The 23,570-nt window shown below is 39.4% G+C and overlaps 3 protein-coding genes across 5 annotated transcripts; 2 read left to right on the forward strand and 1 right to left on the reverse strand.

Annotated features, from left to right (window-relative positions):
* The first annotated feature begins 1,122 nt into the window (after positions 1 to 1,122).
* LOC116734136 (potassium voltage-gated channel subfamily H member 5-like) lies at positions 1,123 to 18,197 on the forward strand. Its single transcript, XM_032585317.1, has 12 exons — positions 1,123 to 1,271; positions 2,578 to 2,701; positions 3,888 to 3,994; positions 4,093 to 4,221; positions 5,240 to 5,355; positions 5,447 to 5,839; positions 6,413 to 6,505; positions 7,140 to 7,569; positions 12,127 to 12,326; positions 12,904 to 13,156; positions 13,907 to 14,103; positions 15,120 to 18,197. The coding sequence occupies exons 1-12, from the start codon at positions 1,199 to 1,201 to the stop codon at positions 16,206 to 16,208; spliced, it is 3,204 nt and encodes a 1,067-aa protein (XP_032441208.1). The 5' UTR covers positions 1,123 to 1,198; the 3' UTR covers positions 16,209 to 18,197.
* A 1,766-nt stretch (positions 18,198 to 19,963) lies between these two features.
* LOC116734144 (methyltransferase N6AMT1-like) lies at positions 19,964 to 22,962 on the forward strand. 3 transcript variants are annotated; one of them, XM_032585325.1, is made up of 5 exons: positions 19,964 to 20,576; positions 20,739 to 20,822; positions 20,891 to 21,032; positions 21,101 to 21,219; positions 22,233 to 22,962. In XM_032585325.1, the coding sequence occupies exons 1-4, from the start codon at positions 20,466 to 20,468 to the stop codon at positions 21,214 to 21,216; spliced, it is 453 nt and encodes a 150-aa protein (XP_032441216.1). In that variant the 5' UTR covers positions 19,964 to 20,465; the 3' UTR covers positions 21,217 to 21,219; positions 22,233 to 22,962. The 3 variants fall into 3 exon arrangements, with proteins under 3 accessions (XP_032441216.1, XP_032441217.1, XP_032441215.1); XM_032585326.1 differs by having other exon boundaries at positions 22,266 to 22,962; XM_032585324.1 differs by lacking the exon at positions 22,233 to 22,962 and adding an exon at positions 21,338 to 21,796.
* LOC116734145 (trifunctional purine biosynthetic protein adenosine-3-like) lies at positions 21,243 to 22,259 on the reverse strand. The gene is made up of 4 exons (XM_032585327.1): positions 22,009 to 22,259; positions 21,803 to 21,944; positions 21,583 to 21,698; positions 21,243 to 21,510 (listed from the first exon to the last, which is right to left on the reverse strand). Exons 2-4 carry the CDS (start codon positions 21,840 to 21,842, stop codon positions 21,319 to 21,321), a joined length of 348 nt encoding a protein of 115 aa, XP_032441218.1. The 5' UTR covers positions 21,843 to 21,944; positions 22,009 to 22,259; the 3' UTR covers positions 21,243 to 21,318.
* Positions 22,963 to 23,570: the final 608 nt, after the last annotated feature.

Here is a 23,570-nt window from a genome sequence, read left to right on the forward strand (position 1 = left end):
ATTAGGCATTTTATTTTAACTTAGAATTCTACATTTCAAAGTTTGAAATTGGAAAATTTACTCATAGCTATCTCTTCAGTCCCTAAATCTGTATAGTCAGAGGTTTCACAACATAAATGCCTTGTGCGCTGCATGTGTGTGTGTAGGAGTGTGTGAGGGGTCATGCGGGAGAGGTGGTGTGTGGGTGTCTGACCTCCCACTTCCACAACAAAAATCCTTATGCTTACCATATACTCTACAATGAGAAATGAGTGCAAAGTACATACATTGACATGTTCACTAAAACAAGTAAAAGCTATAGATTTCCCCCCAACTAATATGTATGTTATTTGTTTAATTATCCTTTTTATATCAAACAATTGTTTTCTTTATGTAATGAATGCTTTGAGTTTTCTCTTTTTAGTAAAATTTTTTTTAAAGGCTCTAAATATATTTTTACATATACAAAACCATGTCGTTTTATATACTCTTTTACTTTCTTATTATGTCATCTCCATAGCTACAAAAATATATGTTCTTGTGGAAGAGAAAAAAAATTCTTCTGTTAAATGCAAGAGAAAAAGAATCAAACAGTGCACTCGGAAAGAGCCGGAAAACAAGTGGGGATACCTTCAAAATAAAACTATTCCTAATATCATTTGCATCGTTATTATTTTTATTGATAGCCAATATTACTGGTGTGGTGCTGGATGTTCAAAACACATGAATCTGTACACAGATCATGTGTACAGATCAGGTCAGATTAGGTCAGATTATATTTTATTACCTATATTAATCTGTTTTTGAGAGATTCTATCTGCTATACCTTGGGGAAAAAAATGTCTGCATTTGTGTAAGAAGATGATAACAGCTTATGAATCAGTGAGCATTATATAGCATATTATTTACAAGCCCTATTATATAAAATAGTGATTTTTTTTCAAGCTATTTGTCTGAAAACAGGCCATTAATTAGTGGAGACAGGATAACTTAATCCAGTTAAACCTTTGATTCAGTTTGCTTGTGGACACTTTTTTTTTCATTCTAGGATGGGAGTTTTTATTTTTTTTTAAACTATCCACCGGATGTGCTGTGTCCTCTGCGATGTGCTTGACCGTGGGTGGTGTGAGTTGCTACGGGGCGGTCTGCAGAGACGGGCTGTGGGTACCAGCACCACCACCTCGGCGCATCAGCGAGTCTCTGCCCGGATCCCTCCACCATGCATGGAGGCAAGAGGGGTCTGGTGGCTCCGCAAAACACTTTCCTGGAAAACATCGTCAGGCGCTCGAGCGGTGAGTTTTATACTTAAAAGCGGAGAAATAAATAAAAGTGCTGTTCTTTTAATTTTGTCTAAAATTCTATTGCATCTTTTTTTTTAATTATTTTGTTGCGTGTTAGGTGCTATGATATTAAAGTATGTTTTAATGTTTCTCAAGGGGACAAAAACCTTTCTTTCGTGAGTTAAGCGGTTACATTTCTTTCTCCGGATCCTGACTTTTATGCGCTCTGATTAATTATGTAATAACCCACCTCTGGTGTTCAAACTCACCGGATGAAATCAGTGAAATAAAACCAGTAAACACTCTTTATTTGTATTGTCTACATTAAAGCCTTGCTCCTGACATACAAGTGTAAGCTATAGAAATAAGTTTTACTCCACCGGTTGCTTTATTGTTATTTGGTTTCTTTTTGACTATTCATAATTAAGTTAGAAAATTTAAAAATTTAAAACTTAAAGGCATTGTAAATAAGCACTATAAAAGCATCAAGGCAAATTTCCTTTGTTATTTATTTATGTTTCTTTTAGATAAGCGCCCACAGTCACTGAGCACATACGAAAACATGCCCTGCCAGACTCAACTTGCAGCCATTTTTAAAGTAGTGCTTCTTTCTCTCCACTTAAGGGATTGTTAATGTGATTTATGCCATATAGCCTCTACTTGTTCACCTCAGTCGAGCAATGTCTTACGGTAATGCTTTTTTAATGATTCTGCTGTTGCAACATCCCATGGCAGACACAGTCTTCATGGGAGTCTCTGGATGATGCATGTGAACCTTTTTATTATACATGCCTTCTGTGTGATAACTGTATTTGTTTGTATCTCTCATTAGGTTAGTTGCAAATAGAAATGTAGATCTCATCAGTTAAGCTGGCAGAGCATGTGCTTATTCTAGTACTAGTTAATTCAACACCTTAAATGTGGAGGTCTTTGTCAGATATTAGAAATCTTTTGTGCTCTATCTCTGCCATCTTTACTTATCTATTCTGCAGTCTGTGTTTTAACTGTTACATGGCTGGGAAACCTTTAGGCTGGCCATCAATATTTAATTTGCATTAAGGCTGGAACATAAGCCTTTTATCAGCAAATATTTCTGCTCACTGATGCTTCAGATTAGGCTTTCTGTAGACATGAATGGCCTCTTATCGCCATTAAGTATGTCAGGTGGAGTAATTTGACGGGTCAGTGCTGGATTATGTTATAATTTGCAACTCTTTGCACATTATAATGTACAGAGTTTGTATAATGCTGTGGACACTCGAGGTGTATTCTGGATGTTCAGTCCTAATTTTTTTTTTTTTTTCTACTTCTCTGTCAGAAACCAGTTTCCTTTTGGGGAATGCGCAGATCCTAGATTGGCCAGTTGTGTACAGCAACGATGGATTCTGCAAGCTGTCCGGTTACCACAGAGCTGAGGTCATGCACAAGAGCAGCACATGCAAGTAAGACACCATCTGTGCTTTAATGAAGCTGAATGTCAAGCTGGAGTGGACGGGCTGTACTATATATCTTTAAGTTTTCATCTCCCCCAAGAATAAGTTCTCATGTTTTGATTGATGTTAGGGTCGAAAAACTTTTTAGGATCTGAGTTCCTACAGCCAGGTTGGTTTTTCTTTATTAATCTCAATTAACTAAGACAAGTTAATCAAACGATCAGAAGCATGAAAAGTGATAATTAAGCCTAAAGTTTACAGCTAAATCCACTGCACTTTTACAGATCCAAATCCAGCTCTAGAACAAATAGAGTAACTTAATTTTTAGCTCTGAATCATAATTTTACATCAAACACAAGGTGTTTCCTTACCACTTTAGCGAATAAAGATATAAAAAACAGATATTGGTTTTTACAACAGAGAAGTTCATTTACCCAAAATAGGGCTTTTACTGTTTTAGAGTAAAAATAGTGACTATTTGGCCATGTGATTAAAGATGAAACGTGTTTGAGCCAAGACTAAATCACCGTATGCTTCCAGGATCACAAAAAAGTCAAATTTATTTTAAAGAAACAAAAGATACTGCTGAAAATACAACACTGCAGTTTGACCATAAGCCACAGACAGAGGAAAGGTATTATGATGATGAATCATGTCCGAACTAAACTAGGAAACTGAATAAGAAAAAAAGCAATATTCCAACAGAAAACCTATAACGTATGCAGATGTGAATGCTAAAAACCTTTATAAAATCACAATTAAATCCATTAAACAAAATAAACTATAAAATAAATATCTGAATCCAGAAGCTGGGAGTGGTTTGCACATTTATTTTCCGATAAAGTGCACAGATTTAAATAATGTTTTTTTTCTGATCTTGGTTGTGATTGATATAAATGTTTTGTTTAGTTTAGGTCATGTAGAATTCATATGGCTGCCTGGTCTTATGTTTGAATCTCAGAGGGAGGCCTTGTGCATGCATGACATTAATATTACAGCTTCCTCCTACCAGCCAAATCAAGTATATTTATGAGTAAGGCAGGAAAGAAAACATTCTGATATTCAACTTAAATTTACTTAAATCCTTTTGATGATGTATGATTGACAACCAAACCTCGCAATTATAAATTTTGAAAATGTTGTTTTATTAAAAAATTGTCCCTTTTAAATTTTCTCTCTCTTTCCTTTCCTGCAGCTTCATGTACGGTGACCTGACTGACAAAAAGACTATAGACAAAATAAGGCAAACATTTGACAGCCACGAGTCCAATTTCCACGAGGTGCTTCTATACACAAAAAACAGTGAGTCTGAACATGTTTGTTTAAAAACAAAATCACACTTAACTCATATTTACTCATCTCACAAAGCAGTTCTTTGTTTCTGTTTTGCTCCCCAACAGGAACACCAATATGGCTTTACATGCAGATCGCACCGATCAGGAATGAAAATGACAAGGTGGTGCTTTTCCTGTGCACCTTCAGAGACATTACACTTTTTAAACAGCCAATAGAAGATGATTCAGCCAGAGGTGAGTTCAAATGGGGTTTTACCTCACTTTGCTTTAACAAAACATAGTTAAACAACACAACTACTTGAATGAAAGAAGGAAAACAAAGTCCATTCAGACCTCTTGATCACACATGGGTGACTTCGCTGACGTTTTTCTCCTGGTGTTTAGTACAGAACTGGCCAGGTGTTGTGTGTTCAGGTCAGTGAACAGTGGGTTTTTCAGGGTCTCCGCAGGGCCATTTCCGAGAGGAGGAAGAGTGCTTATCAAGCAGCTTAAAGAAAGAAAACAGTGTGAACATACTGTCGAGAGGTTTTACAACAACAACCCAAAACAAGAGCAGGTTTAGCCAGAATGCAGTCCTCTCCAGTAAGGTTCAGAACATCCTCAAAAGTGTAAAAGTGGATTTGGAATCACTTATTCAGTGATTTATTTCTGTCAAAATGTTTTTTCCCCTTTTGGTTATATTTCATTAAGCCTCATTGAATCACAGTTTTATAAACAAAGCGATGTTCTATTTCCTATTCTCTAAAACAACAATTTTACACGGTTCTTGTGACATTATTGTAATTCTCATGTTAAAGATCTTTGCAGGTAACATCACGGTTGTAAGACATATTTTCTTGTTCCTTTTGTGTATGAAATCATTCAGTTCTATAACATCTTGGTAGGTTTGCAGGTATATACTTTTTCATTTTTAGAATAATAGTAACTTCATATTGAATTTGGCTCCCTGAGATGTTTGACATTTGGGGTATTATTTGTTCTATTAGTTCAGCAAGGTAAAAAAACAAACAAACGTCCAAAGCCTTCCATGAACAGCTTTATTGATACTGATATTACAGAACTCACAGATGAATTCTATTTACTGATCAGGTGAAGGCAGCTGGATTTTATTTAAAGGCATCGGAGCAGCCATTAGTGAATATAAATGCAAATTAATCTTTCTGTCTGTCTAATAAAATCTAATAAGATTGTAACTTGACAAAATGAGAACATGTTCAAGTACATTTGCCTTGATGAAACTCTTATTCCTTAGGTTGGACCAAATTTGCCAGGCTCACAAGGGCACTCACCAACAATCGTAACCTGGTGCAGCAGTTAGCGCCTCTGAACAAGCCTGAGGTCAGCCACAAGCCTTCCCGACTGGTTGAGGTGAGCAGAAAAATCCCACTTGAAAACGTGAGAAAATAATTCTGCATCGCCTGCATTTAACACATGATCCTGTGCTTCCTCTCAATAACAGGCTCTCCAGTTGGGTTCAGACATCCTCCCTCAGTATAAACAAGAAGCGCCCAAGACCCCTCCACACATCATCCTTCACTACTGCACCTTTAAGACCACATGGGACTGGGTCATCCTCATCCTCACGTTCTACACGGCCATCATGGTTCCCTACAACGTTTCCTTCAGGACCAAGCACAACAACCTGGCCTGGCTGGTGGTGGACAGCGTGGTCGACGTCATCTTCCTGATCGACATTGTGCTCAACTTCCACACAACCTTCGTAGGTCCGGCTGGAGAAGTCATCTCGGACGCAAAGCTGATCCGGATGAATTACCTGAAGACGTGGTTCGTCATCGACCTGCTGTCTTGTCTGCCCTACGACATCATCAATGCCTTTGAAAATGTAGAAGAGGTAACTTCTGAAGCAGTAAACAGCCTATTACCACAGCTTTTACCATGTTTTAAGCAGCCATATTGAATTTTAAGTCAGGTTTGAAAAGAAAATGACCTAGTTTACCGAGTCAGATTTCAGAGTTCAAGGGTCAGCTCAGGTAGTCTTACCTGCTCAGAGATTGGAAATTTTACACGGAGCATTGAATTTTTTTAATTCAGTTTTAATTATCAAATTTTCATAATAATAGGGAACTTTGATTTTACAAAGCAAATGCTTTAGTTATACATTTTATTATTTAGTATATATTTTTAAATTTTATTTTCAAAGCCTTTCAGAACGTTAAAGAGTTTAAGACAACATTTTAAAAAGTCAAATATTTACAAAAGAAAAATATTCAAGAAAAATATATTGAGAAGTGCAAAGTTCTAAAAATGTATTTCATTAGTTTTAAAGCATGAATATTAGCTTTCTAATCAAAAGAAAATTGCTGTTGCGGTTGTTTGCTGGAGAATTTTAATGTTTAATTATTCTTTCTGAGATAATCTCGTCATGGATATTTATACATATTTTATTTATTATTTTCTGTTGTAGGACGTCACTCCTCATGCCTCGCCAGCAAGTCATCTCCGTGACTTTTCAAATTTCCACAGAAACACAACTCGCGCAGAGGACTCTGTTCTTCCAGTAAGTCCTTTTTTCCAGTTCCAGTTTCCAGACTTGCATTAAAAAGCTCATAATTTTTGTTGTTAAAGCAAAAAAGACTTTTTACCAAATCAGCTGTTGCAGTTACATGGGCTGGTTAATATTTTTACCTTGACTGAGGAAAAAGTTTAAACATTTTCTTCTTCTTTATACAGAACCTACTGCTCACTGTTAGGCCAGAAACACTTGTGTGCTATTTAAAAACATATGAGAAGAATGAGACAGCAGGAACAGATGAGTGACTCAGCCATTTATGTTGGCAGACTGGATGAAAGAAGCATATATGTTTTGCCAACTGGTGTTGATGGACGCTAAACAGAGCTAACTAAAGGGTCAATATTGAGCTTATATTCACCAGGTGGCTACATTAACAGCTGTTGCTCCCTGTTTGCCAGATGTGATAATAGGTTTCTGTTTGATAACTCATTTTTAAACGCTGATGTGCAAAATTTGCTTCTTTTGGGTTTACAGTTTCTGTAAATAATTTAATATCTTGAATAAAGTGATTTATTAAAGAAAACAAGGCAAGGCCTCACCGTAAATTAAAGAAGACATTCATTTTCTTCTCTCCAGAACAGATCAAACCTTTAGAATAATGTGTGTTTTTGCCCTGCAGGGTCTCAGCAGCCTTTTCAGCTCCCTGAAGGTGATCCGCCTGCTGCGCTTGGGCCGAGTGGCCCGGAAGCTGGATCACTACCTGGAGTACGGGGCGGCCGTCCTGGTCCTCCTGGTGTGTGTCTTTGGCCTGGTGGCCCACTGGCTCGCCTGCATCTGGTACAGCATCGGGGATTACGAGGTCATCGACGAGACCACCAACAGCATCAAGACGGACAGCTGGCTCTACCAGCTGGCCCTGAGCATCGGAAAGCCTTACCGTTACAACGCCAGCGGCACGGGTCGGTGGGAAGGCGGCCCCGGCAAAGACACCCTGTACGTTTCCTCTCTCTATTTCACCATGACGAGTCTCACCACCATTGGATTTGGCAATATTGCGCCAACAACAGATGGAGAGAAGATTTTCTCCGTGGCTATGATGATGGTGGGCTGTAAGTACTCATTTATCCACAGTCTTTTAAAGTTTGCAGAAATTCCTCTGGAATATATTTACTCCTTCATATAGATCGTTATGGGACGCAATGCGTCAGCTGAAGTGGAACTAAATCTAATAGGTCTGATGTTACGCAATGGTCTTACAGTACCATCATTACCGTAGCTTGATCTGAGTGACTGTAAGTGGAGATAGTGAGACGACGTCAAGGAATTAATGGGTGATATAACGTTGTGCCGCTATAAACAGAGGCAGAGACAAAATGTTTAAACTCGTCAGAGGAGGAATCTAGAAACAACATCTGCAGATATTTCATTTAGAAAAATGATAAACATTTAGAAAAACACAAAGCATACAACTCAGCTGTTTGTAGCCATCGTCATCATGAACTGTTTCTCTCATCCTCACAGGCTCAAATATACAAACATAATATTTGGTTAAGATATCAAATATCTTAAATGTGTAGCAAATTGTACATGCTTTCATAGACAGTAGCAAACATCTGACATTATTTTGGCTGGATATTTAACCAATAATTCAACCCTAAGTAGTAACGCTCCTTTCAGTTGGTTGATTTTCTGGCCAACAGTCCTCTGGCTTCCCGTCTAGCTGTTGCTTTGTGGTAAAGTTTAAGAATCTGGATTCAGCCCTCCTTCATTATCTTACTACAGTATCTTTATATATTGTAGCAGTGCATCTTAAACCAAAACAGTCCCAAAAGCATGACGCTGCCGCCACCATGCATTAAGTTTTGCGGTGTGAAAGCCTTACCCTGACCTTCTTCAAAATAGCTCAAATTGTTCAATATCTGTCTTGTTAAAGCGTGAGCCTGGCTTCCTGGCAGTTTCCACTTATTTATAGGCTTGAAACCTGATGGTACCTGGGTTGTTCCTGAACATCCTAATCCATTTCTTTACATCTCTGGGTGCCAGTTTGTGTGAGATGTTTTAAATTTAGATACACAGACCTATTCAATAAGTTAGAATAAGTCCAGTCATGTCAGGAATTTATCACATTGAATAGATTAATTACACAGTGTTTGGAGTTTTAAAGCCTTTATGATGCTAATGAAAACATTTAAAATTAGAATATTACGTCAGACCAATAAAGAAAATGCTATTTATAAAAGTGGAAATGTGGGCTTAATTAAAAATTTTATTTTAATACCGACTTAAAGATAGTTATTTTCAAAGGCACTTTTGATCTGACAAACAAGACTGTAATTTATTGAATATGACTGGAAGTGTGTGTTCCAGCAGTGATCCTAAACACATGTTTGAAAGCTTCCTGGATAGTCTCGCCAAAGACTCAGACTCAGACCAATTAAAAATTTGTGGACTAGACTTTAAAAAAATCAGGTCTGCGGCAGGAAATCAACTAATTTAAATTCTATTCCCACAAGAATAAAGTTCAAATATCCACCAAAAATGATGCCAGAACCTTCATTTTTGGCTACAAAAAAGTGTCTAGTTTCTCTATAACTTGCTAAAGAAAGTTAGGGATTCGTGTGCTTAGACTGTAACAGTAATTTTAATCCTGGTTTGTTTAAAGAAAAATCCGCAACAAATTCAAACAAAAGCCTCGTTTTTCTTCTTAAATTACCTGGAAAAATGGTTGAAAATCATCAACTAAAGGCCAAACTTAACATGCTATTACATGCTCATGATGGATGAACTTAAACGTCTGGTTTCAAACGTGCATTCGTTGATGCTGTTTTTATCCCATTCACGCATTCACCCATTCATAATGAGTGAGCAGAATCTTAAAAAAGAGATTAAACAGTCTGGACACACTTGCTTGCACACGGCAGTGTGCTCTCTGCGGTCCTGCTGGCTACGTAACAGCTGTCAGTAAAGCAACATATGGTGCATATGTTAGACAGGGAAGGTTGTATATCTTCTTACAATCATCTTATCACCATGTGGATAATTTATGCCTAAACTACATGAACTATGTGCTCAGATTGTTTTATTTAACCTATATACTGTATATATTGATCTGCAGTTGAAATCAGCTTATGCATAAACACTGAGGCGTGCTTGTCGAAAATAAGTGACACAAATGTGCAAAGCTTTAAGAATAAGTAAAAAAAAAAAATATATATATATATATATAATTATACTAACCTGACAAAAGTTTCCACAAATTTTAAAAGATCTTATTTCAACAAAGAGAATTACAGGATTCTCCTCTTTCACTGGAGCTTTAAACCCCAGTTGAGTTTTTAAGAGTCATTTTGTTGATAATAAGAAGTGACATGTTCAGCGCCCATCACAGCCTGTCTGTCTGAAGGTTCCTCCATCTCAAACAAAACCATTGTCTCTGTGCTAAGTTTCTCATATTAATCTTTTTCAAACTACTTTCAAACAAGGAATTAAATCAGATTTTATTTTGCAAGTCTCTCCTGTGATCAAAAACAACAGCTATTTTTTTTTTTTTCACAAAGCTGACCTCAAACCTTTAGACCAGCATGAAGCGGATGCAGTTCATCACACCACAGATCATGTTCTGTGCTGTTGCGTAACGTCACTCGTATCCAACTCAGCATATACGCCGCTCTATAAGTTTTATTTCTTTGCTTATGCAACTCTATGAGTATTTGGTTCGCTTACAGAAATGAGGTGATATCATTCTCACCTTCACCAGCATCCACATTTATCTGCAAGAGTGTGTCACTTGCTCAAAATAGATGCTTCACTCCTCAAAAGCCAGCATTCTTGTCAATGAAAATGCCAAGTGTCATCAAAATGAAAAGCCCTGACAGTATTGTTTATGAACGAGGCAGTCAGACGGCTTTGTTATGTTTTCATCTAAAAGTGCGTCCCCATGCAAGAAAAGTCAGATCTTGGTGACACTTGCTGAAAACCCTCAACACAGTGCTACGGACTATTTGCGCAGACATTTGAAATCTACAGAATGTCTCCAATCTACAGTGAGGGAAATGAATGTCAGACACTGAATGTGTCATTTTTACTGCATTTTTACTGCATATGTTCCTCGCGGTTCTAATTTGGTCACAGCATTTTGCAGATGCAAAATATACATGTATTTAAAGCAAACATAAGAAAGACCCGTTGACCAAAGCTGTGCACAACATTAACAATTATACTATGTTAAATAGTATAATCAGTGAAAATTGAGGTCTAACTAAGAGAAAGTCTAATTGAATTTGGGATAAATATTGAGGAAAGAATGATGGCGAAAAGCATAAAATTGACAGCTTTTGACAGCTACTATAATGACCCAAGCAATGAAGACAACTAGTTTTAGAGTGAATGACTGTTTATCATCCATAAGTGTAGTTCTTTTTGACTGACGTGACATAAAAAAAATTGTAATTTTATAAAACAGAAGATAATTGTATGGAAGTGTTTGATGCAAGTCCAAAAGGATTTGCAATTTGTTGTAAGGAATCACAAACTGCTCCTAAGAAGCACAGAGACTAAATCTTGCGGAGGTTGGAGTGACATTAGACCCATATTAGAAAGATCCACCAAAGAGAAAAATTGCAACATAAACTGGTGTCAGCAACTGCTCACTTTAATTTCACCATCCATTGAGTAGCATCGCTGTACCTTTAACCTTTAAACGACTCCAGTAAAACCGCATGAAAAGTGATGCAGCAAAACCAGTGAGGACTCAGAAAGTGACAGCCACACTCCGAGGTTTGTGCATCCCACACTTCACACCCATTGCTCTGTTGGTGGCCCGATCGGACTAGGACCCCGTCCAAAAACAACGCCATGTCCGCTTCAGTTGCAGCTGATGAAGTTCCTGCTACAGATACGATTATTAACCACGGGAACAATTGCAGAGAGGGAGAGTTGCCTGCAGGCCACGGGGAAGGAAGTGGACAATGAGCCTTCACGAAAGATATGCATCCTAACCTCTGTGCTCCTGCTGTGATGAGTGGAAAGTTTTCTCCTTGAGTGGGTAAAACGTCACTATATGAGATACTGACTGACTCTTTTAGGTCACAGCAGCGCAGCACTCTTCACCGAAGAAACGTTCAGTGGAAATTATATCATAAAGACTTAATGCAGCACTCACTGGGTTTATGCGACTGGTAATGCAGTTTCAAATTTTCTGGTAAAATGTGCACAAAATGATTGCTATAAGAGTAAAAGAGATAACTATGAAGTGTAAAGAATTGAAAAACAGTTTTTTTGTTAACATGAGATGAAAGAATTGTTTAGCTGACATGCCACACATTTTTTGTCAACTGGTAAGTATTTCTAAAAAGCTCTTAAATATACGTATCATTGCCGCAGCATAATCTCTGACTGAAACGATGTAAAATCCAGGGTTTAATTCAAGTGCATTTAGTCATTTAGAAGTATGAAGTAAATGTAACAGGAGTATATTTTAAATGTATTCTTTCCCTTCAAAATGTTTGGTGTATCCTAGTACTTGTACCCTCTTAGATCGTGATCTTGTGTTTCTCTGTGGTACAAAATTAGATGTGGCAGAGACACCCGTTTCTTTTAAAAACCTGATGAGAACTCATTCCCTAGCAGTGATGTGTGCATTGATTTTCCCTTGTTTTCCCTCTCAGCGCTGCTCTATGCCACCATCTTTGGAAACGTGACCACCATCTTCCAGCAGATGTACACCAACACAAACCGATACCATGAGATGCTCAACAATGTGCGCGACTTCCTCAAGCTTTATCAGGTTCCCAAAGGTCTGAGCGAGCGGGTCATGGACTTCATCGTCTCCACCTGGGCCATGTCTAAAGGCATCGACACAGACAAGGTACCCAGGCCGACACTCACAGCACCGACAGCAACTATTTAATCCTTTTAGGCAGCAAAAAAAAAAAAAAAAAAAAAGAAAAAATGGTATGTCTATTCAAAGCTGAGTCAACAAGAAGCAAAAAAAAAAATCAATACAAACTGTTAACATCATCTTTTCTCTTCCTCTCTCCCAAAATGTACCTATAGGTTGTCTTTTTATTTGCATAAAAAATCAATTTTGCCTAAATGCTTGCACGTACTATATCTCTTATTAATGAGGATTTTGTTAATTATTGAAGTGCTATAGTCCGTGTATTATATATTATTATATAAGCATAATTTTCTGTTTGTTGTAAAATGGAGGTAATTTATAGTGAGGGTTCCTAAATATTGCCAGTTGATTTATTTACAAACACTGTGGTTAAGGAACCACATAAAAGCAGCCATTATAACGGTTTTATTCATCTATGTCATTTTTGATGAGACCAAAACAAAACATCAGTAATTACTCTGTGAGTGCCCCATCTGCAATAATTGACTATTTTTTTTTAATTTAATTTTAACAACAGTCCTTTTTTTCTCCATTTCTCCCAAAGGTCCTCTCCATCTGTCCTAAAGACATGCGTGCCGACATCTGTGTGCACCTCAACAGGCAGGTGTTCAACGACCATCCGGCGTTTCGTCTGGCGAGCGACGGCTGCTTACGCTCCCTGGCCGTGGAGTTTCAGACGACGCACTGCGCGCCGGGAGACCTCATCTTCCACATCGGAGAGAGCGTCGACACGCTCTGCTTTGTTGTCTCCGGCTCCCTCGAAGTCATCCAGGACGACGAGGTCATCGCAATACTCGGTAATTTGTTGACGAACTCCATGCTGGGTTTTATTTGGACCTATGTTGAAATTACAAACTTAGAGATTTCATTATGTCATATTTACGCCAGTAAACATCCACTTTTGATCTTGCCGTTAACGAATACTTCCAATGAGCTTCACCACTTTTTGACATGTTGCATAAACAATTAAGTTTGACGAAGTAGGAGGAAAATAAAATAGAAATCTGAAAAGTGTGGCGTGCATGTATACCCTACCTCCTTGATTCACCATATCTTGCTGCAATTTCAGCTTCAAGTCTTTTAGGAGAATGTAAGCGCCATACTCACCTAGAAACTAACATTTCTACCAATATAGGTCAAACTGAATCAGATTGGTCAAGACTGAATTACTGAATTCTGTACATGACTTGGGGCAAACTTTAAATTTCTTGCAGTTTTCTTTCAGCGATGACTTTCATTCACCCATTTTTTCATAAAGGCTAGGTTTGTGAAGTTTATTAATAATAATTTTGCTTTCTACAGATTCTCCCCCCTGAGCTGTGGATCTGTGCAGCTCCTCCAGAGCTACCATCTTATTTTGGATACGGAATTATAAAGATTCTTTTTTCATGCCATTTCTATCACAACAGACACTTCAGTATATACAAATAAATGACGCTTTCTGCAAGGTGCTACATAGTTAATTTTGGAGAAGAGAAAACATGGTTTCACATGAAAACATGTTTTGTCTTTTTACTTGTAAACTGACGATGTCTGGATCCGTCCAGGTAAAGGGGACGTGTTCGGAGACGTCTTCTGGAAGGAGACCACGCCGGCCCGGGCCTGCGCCAACGTGCGAGCGCTGACCTACTGCGACCTGCACGTCATCAGGAGAGAAGCTCTGATGAGGGTGCTGGACTTTTACACCGCATTTGCCAACTCCTTCTCCCGCAATCTCATCTTGACCTGTAACCTACGAAAACGGGTAAAAAAAAAAACATGGCACAGGAGACACTGGTTTTTCCAGACTCACCTTGCATTATTTATTCTACTAAGATCCTAGTACATGTAAGATGTTTTACTTTCTGATCTTTAGGGTAAGTTGCTCAGATGATCCTGTAACATACCCTGTTTAATCAACATCTCATGAATTATTCACGGATTTTTCCTTAACAAAGTCGATTCAGGTCTCTGCTTATATGGAGGCTACTGAAACATTTTGAGACAATTCAGTCATGAATACATCAAGGAGCTATTTCATAACAAGTCAAAAGCAGACAAATCAAAATAACATCGAGTTCCAGGCACAGTGAAGCAGCTCTGAATCCAAACAAATAGCTGCATGTTAAAAGATTCATGGCACTTTGATTGTATTATATAGATTTTATATCATATATTATTAATTCAAGGTGCTTTAAGCGCTTTTTTTGTTGTTGATGTTGTTGTTTGCACGGACTTAACTTTTACCCATAAACCTTTTAGATGTGTTTAGTTTGCTTTTGTGAGGACAAAACCTGCTGATTCACAAAAAAAGAAAAAAAAAAATCCTGTAAGATGTAGCATGAAAAATAAATAGAGAAAGGAAGTGACCCCCAAGTAATTTAGATCCTTTACTCAGTAAGAAAACAGTACATGGTGCTCAGTAGAAATAAGTAGCTGACATCAGATTTATGGAAGAACCTAAGAGGCCTATAGTAACTCCAGAAGAGCTGCAAAGACAAACCACTCAGATATATGGGGTGACTGTTAGTTTTATGCTCCACAAAGACGACCTGGAGACAAGACTGGCTATAGAAAAGGCGTTGTTGAAAGTTACTGCCCACAACATATTTGGATTTGTAATAAAAAAAAAAAAGTATATTTTCTAAATATATAATACTTTACAAAATAAAATAATTGGATTAATCTTGGACTCAATTTCTCGTCATAGCTGCATCTGTCAAAATGCATATTAATGCTCACAGATTGCCTTTGTTGACTGCTTTCAATTCTGCCCTGCAGGTTATCTTCAGGAAGATCGCTGACGTGAAAAGAGAGCAGGAGCGGCAGAGGAGTGAGGTGGCGCTCTCCATTCCTGAGGATCACCCTGTTCGCAAGTTGTTCCAGAGGTTCAGGCAGCAGAGAGACTCTCAAGTGCCAGGAGAAACGCACCCTTACTCCGACCAAAACTGCATCCAGATGGAGCTGCAGCACCACCGTCACACTGACTCCAACTCCTGCAATCAGCAGCAGGAGCACGGCACCACGCCACGCTCAGAAGCAGGAAGTGGAAGCAGGAGAGGCAGCACAACTTCTCCTCACCAAGAGTGCAATGACTCTGAAAAGTCAGAGGAGTTATGCACCCAAGTAACCATGGAGTTGAGGCCTAGTCAGAGGAGTTTAAAACCTGCACAGAGTGGTGGGACGGGTGCAGGGGGAGCCAGCAGCAGAGGGGGGCGAGGGTGGGCGAGATTCAAGAGCGCCGTATCTGCTGAACCGGCGCTTCCTGCCGTTGAGCAGGAAAAAGACACACAGAAAGCAGAGGAGTGTCCGAAAGCACCACAGGCCTCAGAGGAGCCTGCAGCTTCTAAAAAGACCCAGGAATCAGAAGGCAGAGGACAGACGGGGAGCACGGAGGGCGGCAACACGGCAGGAGACGCAGGAGAGGAAACGAGCATCCTGCACAAAACCGACTCCTGCGACAGCGGCATCACAAAGAGTGACCTGCGCATCGACCGAGCTGGAGATTCCCGGAGCTCCTTTGAGCGGAGCCCAATGGAAAAGAGCCCACTGGACAGGAGTCCCTTCGAGCACAGCCTGGGGGTTTACACAGAGGTGTCCCTGAGGCACTCCTTCCTCCAGCCGGTGTCTGAACAATCCCTGCTTCAGACGACGCTGCATGAGGCCAAGCTGGAGCTGAAAGGAGACATTAGGAAACTGAGCAGTCGACTGTCTCTCCTCGAGTCGCAAGTGAGCGAAGTCCTCAGGTTGCTGTCGTCCAAAAGGAGACTCTCGCTGCCTCCGACTTCTTCGAAGACGAGAATAAAAAGTCACGACATAGTCATGGCCTCTAGGGTCGTGGCACCGAAAGCAGAAGAGGAATCTTTGTGACTTAGCATCTGTATATTTTTGATCAGCAACCTGCATATTTCTGCTGGACTGGAAGGCATTTTAAACACTAATAACGTGACTGCATGCTAATATTACTTTATGTAACCTATGCATCAAATCCCAGGGATTTTTCTCAGAATTGTATGCACTTTGTATGGCAGTGTGATGCCAAAAAGGCACAGAAACAAATTATGAACAAAAAAACAAGTAAAAATGCAGCTGATTGTTGGAACTTCTTATGCATTTTAAAGCACCACATAATCTGCTCTGCAGCTTTTATGCATGTTACTCCAGAGACGATGTTTTTTTAAAAGGATGCTCAACCATCACTTTAGTTAAAATGGACATAATAAGAAAACATAAAAACTCCTTTCTTTTATAGAAAACAATGGTTAGTGTTTGATAGGTGGCGATGTCGCCATTTCATTTTAAGATGCTTAGTTTTGCAAATGTCGGGTGCTCAGATTTGCATGTTTACAAACCCAGCCCTAATAGACCCACCACTCCCCAAACTGGTACAAAGGACCATGACCTGGTTAGAGATAATAACAAGTGGCTAGAAGGAGGAAATGCCACCTTAATTGAGTGTTTACAGTGTTATTAGAAGGAATAATGACACCAGTGGCATGAAACCGAGAAATCCTTTTCTCATGACTATATATCCGGTTACTTTATTAACATAAGACTGTTTGATCTTGGCATCAAAAAATAAAAAAAACTAGAACATAAGTTGTTTGAAAAGTGTACATCCTAGATTAGGAAAACCATTCTCAAGATGAGACCAAGACACCCAACGACCCCTTCGGCGGTCCACTATTAAAAAAGGCTTTTTTGTAAAGAAGAAGAGTTCTTTCATAGTTGCTTTGAACACGCTGTGAGCAAACCATGCCAGAGACCGTTTATAATCCAGTTTGATGAAGATGTCAAAAGAACCAAAGCATAGCATGACTTCTTGAACTATTTACTTTACCAATGTCAATGTGCAGATTTTTGTCGTACATCTGCTTGTGTCTCTGAGAAAACGGGAGCAGCTCGGACTCTTTGTTCTCTCCGTAAGATTGGAACAGGCTCAACATTTGCTCATGTACAATGGATCAATCACTTTGTCTAATGTCTCCCCAGTGCCCCCTCATCCCTCCCTAAAGCTACCACCCCTGGAGTCAGGTAACTGCATGTGCCTTATAAAGTATAGCCTCCCATCGAGGTGCACTGATCAAGGTTAAAAAACTAGGAACTGGTTACGGTTGACCTTTATTTTTTCCCACACTAGTGTAATTTAGAAGTTCTGACACAGACTAGTAGAGCATGGAAATCTAAAGGGTGAAAAACATACAGTTATATTAGAAATATTAGTGATCTACACATTTAAACTACTGAAGTGTTCAACAAACAGATTTACCCGTGCACATAGAAAGGATTGCAGCATCGTAATGCATAATTTAGGTATTGCAACAGAACTGTATTAAAGTCACTATTTATTCTGACATGCAACTAAACTTGCTCAGGTATGCTTATTACAGATAGATGATTTAAATAATTGGCATTTAGTTTTAAGTGACTTCCGATTAAGTTAGTGTGGGCTGTGATGTTGTCAGCATGCAGGCCGATTTGGTACATCTGTCCTATGTTAGATCTATTTAGCGACCTTGCATGCATCTGAGGGAACCTGTCAGCTGTGAAATGAATAATGAAAACAGATTCCTGCTCACCATCTGTTGTTTAGTCTTCTATGTAGCACATCTTTATCTCGTGAAAGTTAGAAACAATTCTGAATTCTGTTTTTGCTAAAGACAAGCAGCTAAAACCCTCAGCACAGCAAACTGGGACTTTTCAGCGGCTTAGGCCAAAGTATTTTTTTCTTTTTAATATATATTTTTAAAAAACTATGCATGGAAATATGAAAGGTTGTGATATGGCCTAGAATATCGTTTGTCATAGTTTTATTATTTATTTCAGATTGCAGTTGAATAAAAATGTCTTCCTTCGTTATCTTCTGTGTAAAAGTATAATTTTCCCCGTTTTAAATGTGAAATAAAATGTGGCGGTCTGATTTTTATTTCCCATACTCAGCACTTAAGGTTTATTTTTATTATTTATTATTTTCACTGTAAAGGTTTAATTAGATTTATTAAAAAAAAACCAGATCACCTTCAGTTATTTTATTTATAAAAAATATCATTGGGGTATCACTCCCAGCTATGGTTATTATTTGTGTTAAAATCTTTTTTTGTTCATATACACTTGACCACACCATCCCATCTGAAACCTCTCTTAGTCATCCAACAGGTGGCGCTATTGATCCTTTTTTCCCATCCTCTGGTCCGTTTTGTGTTGGTAACAAAATAATTGGAAGACGAATAAAAAGGTTTTGCAAGAATCAAAGAAACTCTAATTTTTTTTTAAATCAGGTAAACATTTTCCTCCTTTTTGTTTTTATGTTAAAGTGACTATCTCTGCTTCTGTGTTGTTGGACGCTACTACAAATTTAAAACTGTCTTTATCCAGTGTGCCATTCAAGCAACTGGCAACCTTGATGCTCGAACTTCTACAAATACCACATAGTCAGTTTTCCTTGTGAAAATTCAACACCATGCAGGTCCTGAACTAAGAATCATCGGGACCAAACAACAGTCTTTATCCAGTGTGCCATCCAAGCAACTGGCAACCTTGATGCTCGAACTTCTACCAATACCACATAGCCAGTTTTCCTTGTGAAAATTTAAAACCTACGTGGTGGTATTTGTAGAAGTTTGAAGGCATCAGTTGTCAATCGCTCGGTCGGCACAACGGATAGCGTCTGTGCTTTGGACACATGCATCCTGGGTTCGAGTCCAGGTCCTTGCATGGTTTTTCGATCTTATGTCAAGCAGCATAGTATTTGTAGACGTTCGAGCGATGCATGTGTTGGGCGCTCTGGTGGCACAGCGGTTTGAGTCTGTGCATGCGGCCCAGTTAGCCCGGGTTCGAGTCCCATGCACGCATGCAGAGAGAGAGAGACCCTGGGTCTCTCCCTCTACTTAGGTTGAGTGAGTGACCCTGGGTCAGCTTGTGACCCGTTATCATAATTTTGTAAGCAAAATCTGCTTAGTGGATACTTGTACAAGTTTGAATCGATCGGTTTTCAGTTGCTCGGTTGGCACAATGGATAGTGTCTGTGCTTTGGACAAGTGAGTCCTGTGTTCGAGTCCAGCTTGTGACCTGTTATCATAATTTTGTAAGCAAAATCTGCTCAGTGGATACTTGTACAAGTTTGAATCGATCGGTTTTCAGTTGCTCGGTTGGCACAATGGAGACTGTCTGTGCTTTGGACACATGAATCCTGTGTTTGAGTCCAGCTTGTGAAATAATGAGTGGTGTTTATTGGCAAATACTGAAGATCATAATAATATGAATGTAGGTAGTTAATGTTAATATATGTAGCCACAGCGCAGCATTTTCACTATGAATGACACAACTGATTCTCTGTGTATTTAGGATTAGAGCAGTCTATGTATGTGTGTATTTATCTATTATTATATAAAAGTGTAGTGTCATCACAGTAGAGTGTGTCTTTTACATACATAAATATGTAGTGAATTTACCACACATTAAGACTCAATAGACTTGGTCCAGAGATGTTTCATGTGACCTCACAGCTTCCCTCTCACTGTCAGTAGTAGCTCTATGGTGGCAGGCAACAATTAACACAAAGCCTGGGGATAGCAGACAAACTCCTCCCTCTTGAGAGTCGTCAGGATTCTGTATGTAGAGTTGTTTAGGCCATGGTGTAAATATATTATTTTGTCATTGATCTACCTTAAAGTATGTTTCAAAGTCAAATGTGGTCTCAGCTCTTTCTGTGGGCCTCTAGACTCCAAATGAGTAAAAGAGATGGAGTTAAAGTTACTGCTTCCTTCACCTCACTTCACTCTGTTATCAATACATGTAGTAAATAAAAAGAAATTCCTCAAATAGAGTAAGAATAACCAGAAAAGGTTTCAGGAAGAGCTACGTATTAATCTTGTAACACTAAAGTATGTTAGAGCATAATCTGCTCTTTAAGAACATGGAGATTATTTTGTGAAATGAAGCCTACTTTGATAGGAATCGTTGAAGAGACAGTGCCATGTTCTTAATGCAGATAAAGAATGACATAGTATGATGGTTTGCTTCAGAAAAGAACGTCATTACAAAAACTGAAGATGTGCAATGTAGAAACTCACTAAAAAAGTAAGCAGTGCTGCATGATGACAGTAAAGTCAAACCAGCTCTCTTGTAATGTTATTTGTGACTTGCAGCTGCACCGACGTGAATCCAGCTGCAGCTCAGTGCACAGCCAGAACCGCCTGCTGTAACCGGGTCGCCCTGCAGCCCGTCATCACAGACCTGGTACAGATCACGGAGAAAAGTTCCAGAAGTTTATGCATATGTTTTTTAATGAAAGTGTGACTTTAGCAAAGCATTATGAAGGAAAGAGTTACACAGTGTCATTGTAAGTCCAAGGAAGCAATTAGTAATGTTTGAAATAGTAAAATGATCTCTGTTTTGCAGGTGCAGAGTCTTTTGCCAAGGCTTAGTGGGAAGGTGGACGTCGTCCTCTTCAATCCTCCATATGTGGTCAGTCCATCAGAAGAGGTATGTATGTATGTAGCTAGATAGATAAATTCTTAGATGAGTATCTAATGACCTGTTGAACCGTTCAGGTGGGCAGCAGAGGTGTAGAGGCGGCCTGGGCCGGAGGAGAGCGAGGCAGACGGGTCACCGACAGGTTCCTCCCTCTGGTTCCTCAGCTGCTCTCCAGTAAAGGCCTGTTTTACCTCGTCACCATCGCCGAGAACAAGCCAGGTCAGTAGAATAGCTTATGATGCAAAAACTAATCCTAATGAGAAACTAAAGGCTTTGTTTCCCCACAGAGGAGATTATCAGTTTAATGAGCCAGTTTGGGCTGGAAGGAGAGACCCGCCTGTCAACTAGAGCTGGGAATGAGAGGTTGTCGGTCCTGCGTTTCCATAGAAACCAGCAGAGGTGACAGGTAAGAGTCCTCAATGTAAGGAATACAATTGACAGTGATGTACTTTATTGTAAACTATGGTTTCTGATCATTAGTCAGACATGCATTAGTAGAGACAGTTCAACGCTCTTGCTTCCAGACTATGTTTCCATCTGGTCCCAGTTGCACCGCTCCACTGGCCACCAGCTCCAGAGCTTTAGGGAACTCTTTGTGCTCGGCCTCCCTGATTCTGGCCAACAGACTTTCCTCTGTGTCTCCAACCAACACCGGAACGGCTTCCTGGACCACGACGGCGCCTGCATCAACCTCTTCCTAGAAGAACAGAAGAACTTTTATTGTGTGGATTTATTTGATGAGCTTTATATGTGTTAGCGCAACACTTACAGCTACAAAGTGGACGGTGCACCCAGTTATCAGCACTCTGGCCTGGAGAGCCTGTTGCTGGGCATTGACCCCTTTGAATGAAGGCAGCAGGGAGGGATGAATGTTGAGGAGCCTCCCTAAAGTTAAAGTTACAGTTACTTGGGTACAAAAGAAAAAACCAGCACAAAAATACATTTTATTTTTAAACACAATAAAACTTTACACATAAACAGACTTTTACCATGCCATTTTTTCACAAAGATCCCAGTCAGGATCCTCATGAAACCAGCAAGGCAGACCAGTTCCACTCCAAACTCTTTAAGGAGAAGGTCAATGGTGGCATCAAACTCAGCTCTGCTGCCATACAGCTTGTGATCCACAACCTGTTGGAAGACAAAAACAGAGATGAGTAAAACTTCACATTAATTAGGATGAATCCTAACCTACCCTGGTCAGGATGCCGGCCAGCGCTGCTCTCTTCAGACCCTGAGCTCCAGGTCTGTTTGAAACCACCAACACCTTAGGCTCCTCCCCCTTTCAGGTGACAACAAACACCTTTATTGTCATGTTTTCCTTTTGTATGAGTTGAGCTGTAAAACTGTAGGTCAGATTTGAACTTTTTCAGGTTTTGCTCAGTGTTCAGGTCATTGCCAGCCAACATTTTATTGCAGGAAATCGTTTCAGGAAGGAACCAAAAGATTCAGGAGTCTGGGAGATGTGACTGTAACCGACCTGAACACTGAGGCCCCAGAGCGCCCCCTGCAGGATCTGCTGCACCATCACCGTTTCCAGCAGCAAATCAATCATCTGTTGGTCCAGACAGAAAAGCTGAAGCTGTCAGTGAAGCAGATCAGAAGCTGAGCAGCAGAAACCCAGAAGAACTGGAAGCATCAGCAGGAGATGAACTGGACCTCTAGGATCACTGATGCTGCAGCTGAGGAAGAGGAGGACGATGAAGGTGAAGCTGCCATCCTCAGACTTCCTGTTTATCAACCCAAGAAAGCAGAAAACCTGCAGAAAATCAGCTGAAGAAGAACCACGAGGAGATGGAGACGTCCGGCGCCCTCTAGTGGCTGATTGAACTACTGCACTGGGAGAACTGGACCTTGACGCTACTGCAGCTCAGCGGCTGGTTTCTCTCTGAATGGACCAATCAGAACCAAAGAGGATTCAGCTCTGAGACAACTATTTACAACTACACATATGTACAACATGTTAGTGTTTCTAAACACTTAGAGTTTAGAAAACACAAAAAACTATCAGGAGTTGTCAGAGGAAAGTTTTAAAACATTAAAACTTAACCGTTGAAATGAAACCATATAATTGTTTACTAAAATATTTCTTCATTGCTCCTGTAACAATAAAACTTAATAAATGTCTTGTGTTTTTATTAGACCTTTATATCAGTGTTTTCAGAGTCCAGGTTTCATTTATTAGAGAAACTCAACATCTGCTTTATTATAAATACATTTTCTTTCTAGTTTTCCTTTTTTTTCTTTAAAAAAAAAAGGAAACCCACCTAAATTAAAACAGTGATATCTAACATTATGTCTTGACTGTCTGGTTGTTGATTCTCAGTTGTCTAAAGTAGGTTTGATTCATTTTTCATCAGGATGTTTTAAGAGGCTACGAAGAGCTTTAAAAACCCAACTTACCGCAGAGATGAGATATTATCCCACTTTCTCAGTCAGGAGAACATCCGATTGGCTGGTCAGTGTCCTGCTGGTTCTCTCTTATCTCTACCTGCTGTAGAAATGAACCGATTCATCGAATTCATCTAGGAGGGGTGGAAGTGTGTCATTAAAGAGAGAAATAGGAAAAAACTGCATCATATATGGTATATTTATGATGTAATAGTTAACAATACAGGGTTTATAATTACCTGACTGATATGAAAATGCATATTTCACCAAATGCTAAATAATAAATAACAGCACTTCAAATCGGACCCATACGGTCAGGATAACAATCGGGCCCCAGATGGTATTTACCACAGAATAAGAAATGGA

This window comes from Xiphophorus hellerii, chromosome 15 (genome assembly GCF_003331165.1).
Source record: "Xiphophorus hellerii strain 12219 chromosome 15, Xiphophorus_hellerii-4.1, whole genome shotgun sequence".
In the NCBI taxonomy this organism is placed as follows: Eukaryota; Metazoa; Chordata; class Actinopteri; order Cyprinodontiformes; family Poeciliidae; genus Xiphophorus; species Xiphophorus hellerii.

Excerpts from the sequence above, each read along its gene's own strand:
- LOC116734136 (XM_032585317.1), top strand. The coding sequence starts at position 1,199 with ATGCATGGAGGCAAGAGGGGTCTGGTGGCTCCGCAAAACACTTTCCTG. Across the intron at positions 4,222-5,239 it reads AGAAGATGATTCAGCCAGAG|GTTGGACCAAATTTGCCAGG; the intron begins GTGAGTTCAAAT and ends CTTATTCCTTAG. Across the intron at positions 14,104-15,119 it reads CCTGTAACCTACGAAAACGG|GTTATCTTCAGGAAGATCGC; the intron begins GTAAAAAAAAAA and ends TCTGCCCTGCAG.
- LOC116734144 (XM_032585325.1), top strand. The coding sequence starts at position 20,466 with ATGTTATTTGTGACTTGCAGCTGCACCGACGTGAATCCAGCTGCAGCT. Across the intron at positions 20,577-20,738 it reads AGCCCGTCATCACAGACCTG|GTGCAGAGTCTTTTGCCAAG; the intron begins GTACAGATCACG and ends TCTGTTTTGCAG. Across the intron at positions 21,033-21,100 it reads CATCGCCGAGAACAAGCCAG|AGGAGATTATCAGTTTAATG; the intron begins GTCAGTAGAATA and ends GTTTCCCCACAG.
- LOC116734145 (XM_032585327.1), bottom strand. The coding sequence starts at position 21,842 with ATGAGGATCCTGACTGGGATCTTTGTGAAAAAATGGCATG. Across the intron at positions 21,699-21,802 it reads CTTTGTGAAAAAATGGCATG|GGAGGCTCCTCAACATTCAT; the intron begins GTAAAAGTCTGT and ends CTTTAACTTTAG. Across the intron at positions 21,511-21,582 it reads GCACCGTCCACTTTGTAGCT|GAAGAGGTTGATGCAGGCGC; the intron begins GTAAGTGTTGCG and ends CTGTTCTTCTAG.